We start from the raw sequence: 11,635 nt of genomic DNA on the forward strand, positions 1-11,635 counted from the left end.
CACAATTTTCCCATATGAAAAGTTGCTTGCCATATTTTGTGACAAATTTTGAAATTTTTTGACGATTGCCAAACTTTTACAAATTTTGATAATCACTCTATGAATTTTTTTTGCAATTGCAATATATAAATCCTAGTGATCAACATAAATTCTGGCTATTGCAATTTGCAAGACTACTTTTTTTTTTCCAAAATTATGACTTTTTAAAGACTTTTTTTACCGGATAAAAAAATTAATAATGATACCAAAGAATCCAATTTGTGCCATTCTCCCTTTCCAATTGGGCCAATTTTTTTAAGATGGTTCCAAACTTGGAATCAGATAAACACCAGTGTCAGAAGTTTTTTCCATTAATAATTTATTTTCCCTTTTCATCTTCTTATACCAAATCTTCACGCGTTAATCACAAAAAGGGAAAAAGCACTAAAGCAACGGTATTCGAGAGATTCCTTTATTCCAAATACTGCAAGGTATATAACTCAATTTGCATCTCAGCAAGCTGAACTGCAGAACAAAGAAAACATTCACTGTAATGTATCTAAGTGAAAATGTCGAAGTTGTTATAGTGTTGATTTTACCGATGAGCAAGAATTGAACAGAACAATATATAGTATATATGACGGCAGTATTTCATCAAGTGCCAAGTGCACTTCACTTTTGCTACATTGAGAATGACCTAGACAAAGTGTGTTTGTACAATGCTGCTGTAGATGTGCCAATCAGAAGCAAAAGCGATAAGAAATGGGGGAAATTCAGAGCTAGGGTTACGGTTAGCCGGTACGGTTCCAGGAAGAGAGTTATTCGTCGGTGGAAATTGTATGCCATTGATACTCGCATTCTGGAAAACAGCCCGGTGGACAGGAGTAATGCTAATGCTCAGACTCCAACAGCTCCGTCAATCGAAATCCCAGTCACTTGTTACCAGGTGCCTCCTTTAGTTGCTTTATTTATAGCAAAATGACTTTGACTTGTCTGCTTCATTTTTTTTTTATATGCTATTAAATGATATTGTGATGAATTAATGTGCTCCACTCGTATCGTATTCAAGAGTCCCGAAGAAAAAAGCATAAGCCGAGATACTAGGCAAATTGCATAGTTAGGAACAAATGGAAGCTATACTTCATATGTGTCATATAAATACTAATTGACAGGAGATACCAGGTGCAAACTAGATAATGTTCAATTACTTCCATCTCAGAGAAACAATATGGATATCTCATTGATGGAGTAGAGCACAATATATAAACCTGTGTTTGTATAAAAAAACAATGTCTTGAATTTTTTCTATTCACATTTGGCAAGTTGCTTGGTGAATACTTGAGTGCAAATTCGAATGAGTTGTCTCGCAACTTGATTACATAAACTAAAATAGGATGGCTGAAATTAAGTATTGCTATGCGATTGGAAGATACCTAGCAATGTGATGGTCAGTACTGTAGGATGGTCGCACACTCAACAATGTTATATGAGAATGAATCTTGGTCCTCTAGGGTCCAACATATTCACAAGATTAGTGTGGTAGAAATACGATTGTTAAGATGCACGTGGTGTCATACAAAGTTAGACAAGCTTTGAAATGAATGTATCCATAGGAAGATGCAAGTTACATACATAGAGAATAAAATAAGACAAGATCGCTTGAGATTATCTGGTCATACCTTATATAGACCTCCAAAATGCACCGGTTCGTAGGTTGACAATATGATGGTTGATGGTATCTAAAGAGGAGCATATAAGCCTAAAATTTGGTGGAGGTAAAGTTGTCTCAATGTAAAGATAATTTCTCAAATTCTGTATGGACTTAGCAAAGAACGAAAGATAATCTAAGTAAATGATCCATGTAAGTGATACAAATTAGTGGGGTTTAAGGTTTAGAAGTTGTTGATACTTTTATACATGTCCGGTAATTGTTTTAGATAAAGTAGGTTAGGTGATTGTTAGGAGTATCTTTTGTTTACTTAAGGATTTGTGTATTAGTATAGGACAAGTATGAGATATTCAGAAGCTAATTTGTCTTGAGTAGAGGTCAAGCCATGGCTTCAACTTGCCCGTCAGGAAGTTGTGTTCCACATTCTTTAGTAGTTAACTTCAAACCACTTTACTTTCCTTGTATCACTAATATTGGTGAACCCAAGCTTTTCATTCTGAATTCTAATTATGAGTTAGAAATAGTGATGTAATTTGCTTTTGTTTAACATTTTAAACCCAGTGGCCTTGTAGCCCTTAGTTGCTTATAATATCCAAATACTGCATAAATGTATTGAAGAAGGGGTTTGACCAAAGTCTAGTTTGGCTATTGCAGAGTCAGCATAGACAAGAATAACCGGATAGAGCAAGAGTGTTTTACTATTAGCTATTCCCATTCCATACCTCCCATAAATATGCAGGCAAGAACAGTGCTTTGAAAGATTTCAAAGTCTTGTGAAGGAAAAAATCGAGGCTGTACTCAATACAAATATAAGATGAATTATGTAAATGATATGGACATTCTGTGACTTCATGAACTCCTTGTGGTTGAAAAAAAAAACTCCTTGTGTTAGTGAAAGGAGCATGGGTCCTTTTTGTACCTTCTTGGTGATTCATTTTAAATAAAGATAACCTATTTCCTTTTTCCTTGCCATTCTTTACTGGGTAAGTGCTTTCAAGTGGGAATATCTTGTTGTGTTCTAAGTCTAGCAAAGTTGATTTGGGAGAGAAAGTGGTACTAACTACTAAAGCGGGAGGTAAGGGGAGGAAGTGAGTTCCCCCCACCCCCAAGAAATGATCCGACGTATCTGGTAAATTTGCAGATCCTCGGTATCTCAGATCGAGCTGAGAAGGATGAAATTGTCAAGGCGGTAATGCATCTGAAGAATGCTGAGATCGAAGATGGTTATACCATGGATGCTGTTGTTTCCCGCCAGGTAGTAGCCGAAACTCGACATATTCTACTATCTTCTAAAGCTTGTCTTTATTCTCATGCTTGGCTACTTGTTTTCAGAATCTTTTAGTGGATGTAAGGGATAAGCTGTTGTTTGAGCCAGAATATGCTGGAAGTATAAAAGAAAAGGTTCCACCAAGGTCTTCTCTTAGAATATCATGGGCTTGGTTACCTAGCGCTCTTTGTCTTCTTCAAGAGGTAGTATACAATATGTTATTGCATTTCTTGGAAAAGTTGCAAAGTAAATAGAATCATTAGGTAATGTATTATTAAGACATATAAGAACTGAGCAGGGCAGATGAAGTTACCAACCAAATTAGGTTTGTAACCATGAACTTTATCCCAAAAAAAAAAAAAAAAATTGTATCCATGAACCAGTGCCTTTCCCTTTTCTTTTCTGTTTAGCTTTTTCTCAGTGTGCATACTACATCATACCCTGCTCTATCAGATTTATAATACTTTCGTAGATTGAACTAGCAGCTTACTTTCTTTGCAAGTTTGGTGCAAAATTATTATTAAACATATTAACAATATTCATTCAGGTCGGGGAAGAGAAGCTTGTGCTAAATATTGGGCAAAAAGCTCTTCAACATCCAGACTCTAAGCCTTATGTTCATGATATACTTTTGTCCATGGCACTTGCTGAGGTTAGGCAAATAGAGAAAATACGTCGTCATAACTCTGTGCTTCCTTTTACTTGGCAGTTTTGTTATGCTTGGGTTTCTTATTATATGTCCTTTCTTGAAGTGTGCCATTGCAAAAGTTGGATTTGAGAAGAACAAAATTTCACAAGGGTTTGAAGCTCTTGCTCGTGCCCAGTGTCTTCTAAGGAGCAAAGTTTCTCTAGGGAAGATGACATTGTTATCTCAGGTTAGTCTCGTTTTAGTTCTATTGTCTTATATCAAGAGTTTATTTTGCGAAGGCTATAAATTATGTTTATTTTTCATCTCATTTGTCATTTTACATGTAAGTGGCGTAGTTTAGAAGTCGAACGAGATGAGAAACCACTGTGCTATGTAAGTTTGTATCAGTTATACTGCATCCATCTCCTCACGGATACATTCATTACCTTATGATCATTCTGAAAGTGATTGTAATAGTCTAAAAACAGAAAGAACTTAAAATTTTAGCATGAGTTAGATCTGGATTGTTCTTCTCTATATAAGTGAGTAGCTAAGATGTTATGGCTATAATTGGAGATTTTTAACTGGTTTTAGTCTCTGCAACATTTAGTGCAAATACTTTGTGATTTATTATTTCTTGCTTCTAATTAATATATGTTTAACCTTTCCCTTAGATAGAAGAATCTTTGGAAGAACTTGCCCCTGCCTGTACCTTGGAGTTATTAGGCATGCCACGTACACCTGAAAATGCGGAACGGAGGTTAGGGGCCATTGCAGCATTACGCGAATTGCTCAGACAGGGCCTTGATGTAGAAGCTTCCTGCCAAGTTCAGGATTGGCAATGCTTCTTGAATCAAGCACTCAACAAGCTGATGGCTTCGGAGATTGTTGAACTCCTTCAATGGCACAATTTAGCTCTCACAAGGAAGAACAAAAAGTCCATTGAGTCACAAAACCAAAGAGTTGTAATTGATTTCAACTGTTTCTACATGGTTTTATTAGCTCATATTGCACTAGGATTTTCCAGCAAGCAGATTGACCTGGTAATTACGATGTTGGTCTGTTTTTTGTGCTTTGATTTTCACTTCCTGAGTGCTATAAAGTACTTTCACTTCGTTAAAATTTAAGGTTGAATCTCATCAACTTTACCTGGAAATGTTAGGACGCCGAATGCAGTTACATGTTGACAAAAAATTTCAATTGGTTATTGCAGATTAACAAATCCAAAATAATTTGTGAGTGTTTGATTGCTTCAGAAGGAGTTGATTTGAAATTTGAGGAAGCCTTCTTGTTGTTCCTTCTTGGGCAGGTAAATCTGTAATTTCCTTTTTCATTGGCTATGTATATCCTCTCTGTTGATTGTTTATTGATTAAGTAAATTCTGTTAATACAGGGTGATGAGGCTGCAGCAACTGAAAAGCTTCGTCAGCTTGAGCTGAATTCAGATCCAGTTTCACGTAAATTAGCATCAGTCAAAGAAAAAGATGCTTCTACTGTATCAAAATCGCTGGTATGTAATGCTTTACATGCTATTAATCAGACTCTGAAGCTGTATGTGGTTCATAAAGGCTGGTGTTTGCTTCTGCAAATTTCATTTTATCTTTCTCGGTGTCTCATAACTTCTTTCTCTTTTAGAATGTAATGCAGTTATCCAAGCCCCTAACTCCTTAGCACCAATTTATATTTGCTGAGTTGTTGTCCACATTTTGTTGCTATTTCGCAGAGTCCACCTTTATGTAAACGAACCTAGGATATCCTAACAACAGCTACTGATTAAGTGCAAGTCATGTTAAATGGATCATCTTTCATTTGACCTTGATTTGATCTATTTCTAAATTTTGGTGAAACTCTGGGTGTTATATATATTTATATATTCTTTTACCTATTTTGATCCCTTTCTTTATTGTTCTTTCTTCTGCTAGTCCTTGAAAGCTTAATCCTCATTCTTTTATCTAAGGATGACATTTCTAACTGGGAATAATGCTTTTGTTGAGTTGAGCTGAAGTCAAAAGTTTCTCATCAGAACAACTTGTGGATTTCCAGGAAACCTGGGTGAAGGATGCTGTGCTTGGCTTGTTCCCGGATACGCGGGATTGTTCTCCGTCACTAGTGAGTCTTGTTATGAAAAATTTGATCAGAAAAGTACCTTATTGCAGAGAGCTAAACTAACCCTAAAGCTTTGCAGCAGGTAAATTTCTTTCGCGGTGAAAAACGACCTTTTGCGAGCAGCGAAAACAGAAGAGGTTTGCATACCACATCTCATATTAGTCATAGAACAATTGCACCTGCTATTCCACGGGACCAGAGAGCTTTAGATGAACCACTTTCATATGGTGATACTTCACGACATCTCGGGTCAGCTGTACAGCAGTTAGCTCCACATAATTTACAAGCTCATTTAACCGTGGACAAGGTCAATGTGGGTAATGCTGCTGGGATGCCATCTGTTCAGCTGAAAAGAAATTTGGGTGCTGGACGTAAGGTTTGGGAAATTTGGTTGGGCCTGAATGGCATAGTTGAGAAGATAATATTTGTGGTGTCAGTTGGATGCGTCATATTTGTTTCCCTCAGGCTAATGAACACACAGTTGTGGAGAATGAAAAATGGATCTGCGTGGTGGCCAAACTCACCGAGGATGACAAGCTCCCATTCCTGGACAATGGATTTTCCTCAAGATCCTAGTTATAGGCGTGCAAGTAATAAGAGAAGTGGCATCATTGGTAAGTTGAGGAAGATGTTTCCAAAGTTCATAAGGCAGATAGGGCGGCACCCACAAGCTTCTGGTCTGCAAAATTCTTTCGATGCTGCTGGTTTATCACCTTCCACAACAGCAGCTTACAAGACGCCAATGCCTATAGAAGAAGCTGAGACCCTTGTTAAGAAATGGCAAACCATTAAGGCAGAAGCACTAGGACCTGACCATAATATTGATGGTCTCTTTGATGTTCTTGATGAACCAATGCTTGTTCAGGTTAGCTGCATTGGTTATTAACACGTGATGTGCCTGTTGATATTCCTAGAAATTGTGGTGTTCGTCATCAATTATTTCCCTAACATATATGTGTAACCATTTGCATGCGATAAAGAGTACATGTTCACTTTTACGTTATGGCGCTATGCCAAAGATTGGACCTTAAAAAAATTAAAACATTAATTTTCAGATTGTCAAACAAGATTCTCTTATCAGCTCAGCTCATATTGAGATAGCTGGGCTAAACTGGTTAAAACTGGTATGTGAAATTCAGTGAACAGTTTAATTTATGCATCTACAAAGTTGTTACGATGAACTAGTGAAGTAAGTCCTCTTTAATATGTTGTGATTCTGGAGCAAGGTTGGACCTCATTGATTCCACAGAACGCCAAAAACTTAAACCAATGCTTTTCCCCACTCAAGTGCCTACTGCTGATTTCTGTTCTTTCTATTTGTATTAACAGTGGCAAGGCTTGTCTGAAGCGGCAAAAACTACGTCGTGTTTCTGGAGATTTGTTTTGCTTCAACTGTCAGTTTTACGAGCAGAGATTTTGACTGATGGGACTGGTCAGGAGATGGCAGAAATAGAGGCTGTCCTGGAGGAAGCAGCTGAACTTGTGGATGAATCACAGCTTAAGAACCCAAATTATTACAGGTAATTAGATATTGTTGAAAAATTGCTTGAGTACATCGTTTTGACTATGTTTTCTTTCTTTTTGGATTCTGATATGACACGCCTGCTCATACACTCCCGACCCATCCCACCCCCCATCACCCCCCAAAAAAAAGGACGAAACCCAAAAGAAAAGGAAAAAGGGAAGACCGAGAAGTGAATACGTTAGGTGCCTAATGTTCTTATTATCTTTATGTCCACTAGATATTCTGAGTCTCTAATTAGAGACTTGACTTTTTTGAGTGCCAGGAAAAAAGATGTTCTTTTGACAACTGAGACATGATTAAACAAGTGAGATTATTCATTTACTGTCCCTAAGATCTTGGAAAATTCTGATTTTAGTTTGTTTGTGCTCAACATTTAACTCTTTATTCTTCCAGCCTTATGTTGCTCTTTTTCGCTTATACTCTCATATCCGTGTAACCCATACCCTTCACAAATCCTTGCGTTGTCATCCTCTCACTTGGTGGCACACAGGATATTTTCCTAGAGGAGGTGGTTAATTTGAGAAGTTGGTGCAAGCTGTAAGATATGGGGGAGAGTTGGTGGGTAGGGTGCAATGTTTGAGGAAGTATGTGCATAATAGCAATGAAGGGGGCTGGGGATAAATAATGCTGGTCGAGCTGTTAATGTTCTGTTCAACTTAAATTCTGATGCCCAAAGTTTGTTCATTGTGCGTATGGTGGTGGTGAGTGGACGGGGGGGCTTTAGAAGAATTAGTGACAACCTTACTTCATCTTTAATATATTAAAAGCACGAAGGCCCTTAGCGAAATATCGTTTGCCTTTTTTACCCTTTAAAAAGTAATTTTACACTAGACAATATCGTCATTTAACTATTCCCTAATATTTAGGATTTTAAAATAAATAAAATTTTAACTATTAAGTCTTTCCTTATTTGAACTACGTATAAATTCCTAATATTTAGGAATTTAAAATCAAATAAATTTTAAGATATTTATAAATACATTCCTTATTTGAATTGGATAAAATAACTATTCTTTAACTCCAAAAATATGAACCCTCTCACGTTAGGTAGACATAACATTTATAAAGTTTAAAAGTACAAACAAAGCCAAAAAAAAGTATTGATTGAAAACAACGAGGATTTTAGATTTGGAAGTATCAATTAGTGTAGTTTCGAAGAATTAATTTTGAAAATTACCTACATAGTTATGTTTTATATGTTAATTTTGAAAATAAATAATCTGAAAGTATAAGGTAAATATAAAGTTTTGGAAATAAACCTAACTAAAAATAAAATATTTAAGGTACCTTACAATCTAAAACTTTGTAGAGTAATTTATATGAAGTTAGTTGTCACAATGTTGAAGTTGGTCGACATATTCAAAAAAACAAACTATTCCCTCAACAAATAATTCTATGTTAATAAATTATATTAACATTTAAAATTTTATGTAATATTTAAAATTTTGAATCCAGCTAATTAAATTTCACCAAAATTTGATGGAATGTGATTTAAGGATTAATGTTCGCACTAAAAACTTTTCGATAGACGAGTCTAATCTATCTATATATATTGACACAATATATCATAAAAATATTAAATATTAACATGAAATGTTGATCAACTTTTATCCTTCATAAGTGACGTTCATGTTAAATAAAAATCGTAATTATAATTAATAATTTATTTTTAGTAGAACAAACATTTAAGATTTTAAGGACTTCCATGGGGTAGAGCTTCTTTCTTTATTGAGTTAATTAAATAGGATTGACATTAATCATCATTTTCATGATTTTACGCTTTCTTCTTTTAACTTTATTATATAACTCAAAGTTTCAAACATAATTCTTAAAATAATATTTATATGACTTTTTAAAAAAATTTAATACTTATTGAGACAAGGTACGCGCGCAAAGCGCACACTCTAAGACTAGTTAAAATTAAATAATGACAAGATGGTACTGACGTAGGATGTGGACAGGGGTCAATTTCAGTCAAGGTTGCGGGAAGCATTGAGGTTTTAGATTTCTATTCCATGTGGTTGTTCTGTTAGTCTAAGGACTAGTTTGGCTCATCTCTAAGGAGTTGAAGGTTAAGCATGTCTAGTGAAAGAAGACAAGGACTAACTTGGTGTTAAGTTGTAATTTGAAGTCTGAAATTGCATTACACGTGTCTCAGTTGAGATAATTGATCATACTTTTAGAGCAACACATTATAATATCACTAAAGAAATAAACCACATATTGTGTAAGTATTATCTAAATGTTTCAGGTGCTTAATTGATTTTTTCTTTTCACATATAATTTATCGAGCGCTTTATGGAGTGTGAGATTGGGCATTCAACTTTCCATGCAAATCTGATCACTAACTTGAGGATTTGTTGATCACTTCAGTTGCATGTTAGATGTAGCACTTCTACTATAGCATCTTCTAGCGGGTTATTTGACAGCATCTCCTCAAATTATTTCTCCATGAATTAAGAGTTCCAATCTCCTTCTAGTCCCACAACAGAGCTGTGTTTGTTTTCATATAAAACAACTAAAAGTTCCTTGGTGATCATCTTGCAGCACTTACAAGATTCGTTATGTTCTGAAGAGGCAAGATGATGGTTCTTGGAGGTTTAGTGAAGGAGATATTCTAACAGAGTCATGACTTCTAGCATAGTGAGAGTAGAACTCTCAGTATATAAACCACAGTTACCTGTATATGAGATTTTCTAGCTGACATTGACTGCAGTTCAAGGAGGTAGTGCTTTGTTCTGTTTCATTTACCTTCTTCTTTAAAATAATGCCCTTTTATTTTATCCTTGTCAATTTTGACAGGCAATTTCTGGCAGCATTAGTAGCTGTATTCTTTTTTAGTTTTTTGTTTTCGTCTAATATTGTTTAATTGCTGAAGGGAGTGGCTAATCTATTGTAGGCAGTGGCCAGGTAATTAGACTATGAGTGCAAAATCTGTTCTTAAAGTGGTCCGATGAAATTTGTTGGCAGTATCCATGCCCATTTTGATTGTGTTACGGTGTATGTACTTGTTAAGAGAATTTGAGCAAACATCAGCTTGTTCGTTTCTACTTTATCTGTTGTTGAACTTTTGGAATTGTTATAAATTACACTGCTCCAGTATTTTCTGGCAGACTTTCCTGACTATCCCGCCTTGACTTCAAAGACGGGAAAAGATGAGGTAGTTCTCTTTGTCAAAAGCCAATCGTCTGGTCCCTAATCTGCAGAAGTTGTGTGATGACCTCCGAAATTACAGTGTAGAAAGTACTTCTGGAAAGAAAATCTTTGGATACATGTCTAACACAATTTGCATGTTCATAAAGCACATTCAGCATTTCACACTTGTAAATTGTAATGACAAAAAATAGAACAAAATACTCCATTACTTTATTACTTCGGTTTTTATTTGAAGTTTTTTCTTTTAATTGGAGATACTACGTTGGATACTTCTGTTCTACTATTTCAGTATAGGTGAAAATGATTATTACTGCTCCGATCAGAACATTGGTCCATCATTGAGTTTTGAAGTTCCTTGGGCTTTTTTCACTTTTAGTCCCCGACAGAAGCTATTTACATTTGGTAGCTGGAAAAGTGTATAAAATTTGTATAATTTTTGTATATATAATATGCATTTTTTCAGCTATTGTTTTTAGAGTGGTTATACAATGTCATTTTTCCATGTCCGTTCATGCCCTTACATTAGACATCTACATACAAAGTTCTAGTGCGTCCGAGTATGAGATACATTAATAAGCCTTTGTGAAGAAGGTGCCTTTGGTGTAGTACGCAATGTAATGAATTTGAATTATCAAAAAAGATTTAAGACCAGTTGGGCATACACTACCTGCAACAAGAATATTGGACAAACCCACCACACCGCCTCATATACTACTAGTTGGAGTTTGGAAATTTGGTGCTGCAGTCTACAGATGACAAATTTCTACGGTTGGAGTGCACAAATTGTCATTTTTAGGACCCCCATTTAAAGAATGTTCAAAATTTACCATGTTTTTAAAATTTAGCTTCCTTAGATGTGTACAGTTAAAAATCGTGAGCCTGAGGTTTCCAAATTCAAACTTTTTGGTCTGATGTTGTGCTATGCGAAAATAAGGGGCGAAGCAAGAGTGTCCGATGCGGGTTCGGCGGAACCCAATAATTTTGATTAAAATCTTGTATTTGTCCGAAAAAATTCATTCAATATGTACAATTTATTAATGTAGAACCCAATAACTTAATAGGATTAGAATCTCGAACCCACAAACTTAAAATCCTGGCTCCGCCTCTCAGGGGCGGCTCAAGCACATGCGGGGGCCTAAGGCCAAAATTTAATACGAGGCCTAAATTTTTAAAATGAAGTTATAAGATATGTTGTTATCTGAAATCTAATCCTCTGCCTTTTTGAGATATAAAGTTGTTAATGATCTTTTTTATAATCAACTTTTTCTAATAATTCTTTTTCAATCGATATTATAGACAACTCAT

At 35.6% G+C, this 11,635-nt stretch overlaps 1 protein-coding gene across 5 annotated transcripts; it reads left to right on the top strand.

The window, feature by feature from the left end:
- The first annotated feature begins 278 nt into the window (after positions 1-278).
- Positions 279-10,544, top strand: LOC107779649 (plastid division protein CDP1, chloroplastic). Of its 5 annotated transcripts, none has more exons than XR_001646657.2 (13): positions 279-925; positions 2,790-2,903; positions 2,981-3,118; positions 3,463-3,567; positions 3,668-3,790; positions 4,218-4,586; positions 4,757-4,852; positions 4,937-5,053; positions 5,587-5,652; positions 5,729-6,514; positions 6,979-7,169; positions 9,722-9,899; positions 10,074-10,544. XR_001646657.2 is itself a non-coding variant. In XM_016600106.2 (12 exons), the coding sequence occupies exons 1-12, from the start codon at positions 617-619 to the stop codon at positions 9,804-9,806; spliced, it is 2,499 nt and encodes an 832-aa protein (XP_016455592.1). In that variant the 5' UTR covers positions 279-616; the 3' UTR covers positions 9,807-10,172. The 5 variants fall into 5 exon arrangements, 2 of the variants coding, with proteins under 2 accessions (XP_016455592.1, XP_016455593.1); XR_001646656.2 differs by having other exon boundaries at positions 10,288-10,544; XR_012708657.1 differs by having other exon boundaries at positions 297-925; positions 5,732-6,514; positions 10,288-10,544.
- Positions 10,545-11,635: the final 1,091 nt, after the last annotated feature.

This window comes from Nicotiana tabacum, chromosome 4 (assembly GCF_000715075.1).
Source record: "Nicotiana tabacum cultivar K326 chromosome 4, ASM71507v2, whole genome shotgun sequence".
Classification (NCBI taxonomy): domain Eukaryota; kingdom Viridiplantae; phylum Streptophyta; class Magnoliopsida; order Solanales; family Solanaceae; genus Nicotiana; species Nicotiana tabacum.

What these genes read in the sequence shown, in the direction of transcription:
- LOC107779649 (XM_016600106.2), top strand. Translation starts at nt 617, where the DNA reads ATGACGGCAGTATTTCATCAAGTGCCAAGTGCACTTCACTTTTGCTAC. An exon ending in TCCCAGTCACTTGTTACCAG is followed by an intron (nt 926 to 2,789) that starts GTGCCTCCTTTA and finishes GTAAATTTGCAG; the next exon opens with ATCCTCGGTATCTCAGATCG. An exon ending in TGTCCATGGCACTTGCTGAG is followed by an intron (nt 3,568 to 3,667) that starts GTTAGGCAAATA and finishes CCTTTCTTGAAG; the next exon opens with TGTGCCATTGCAAAAGTTGG.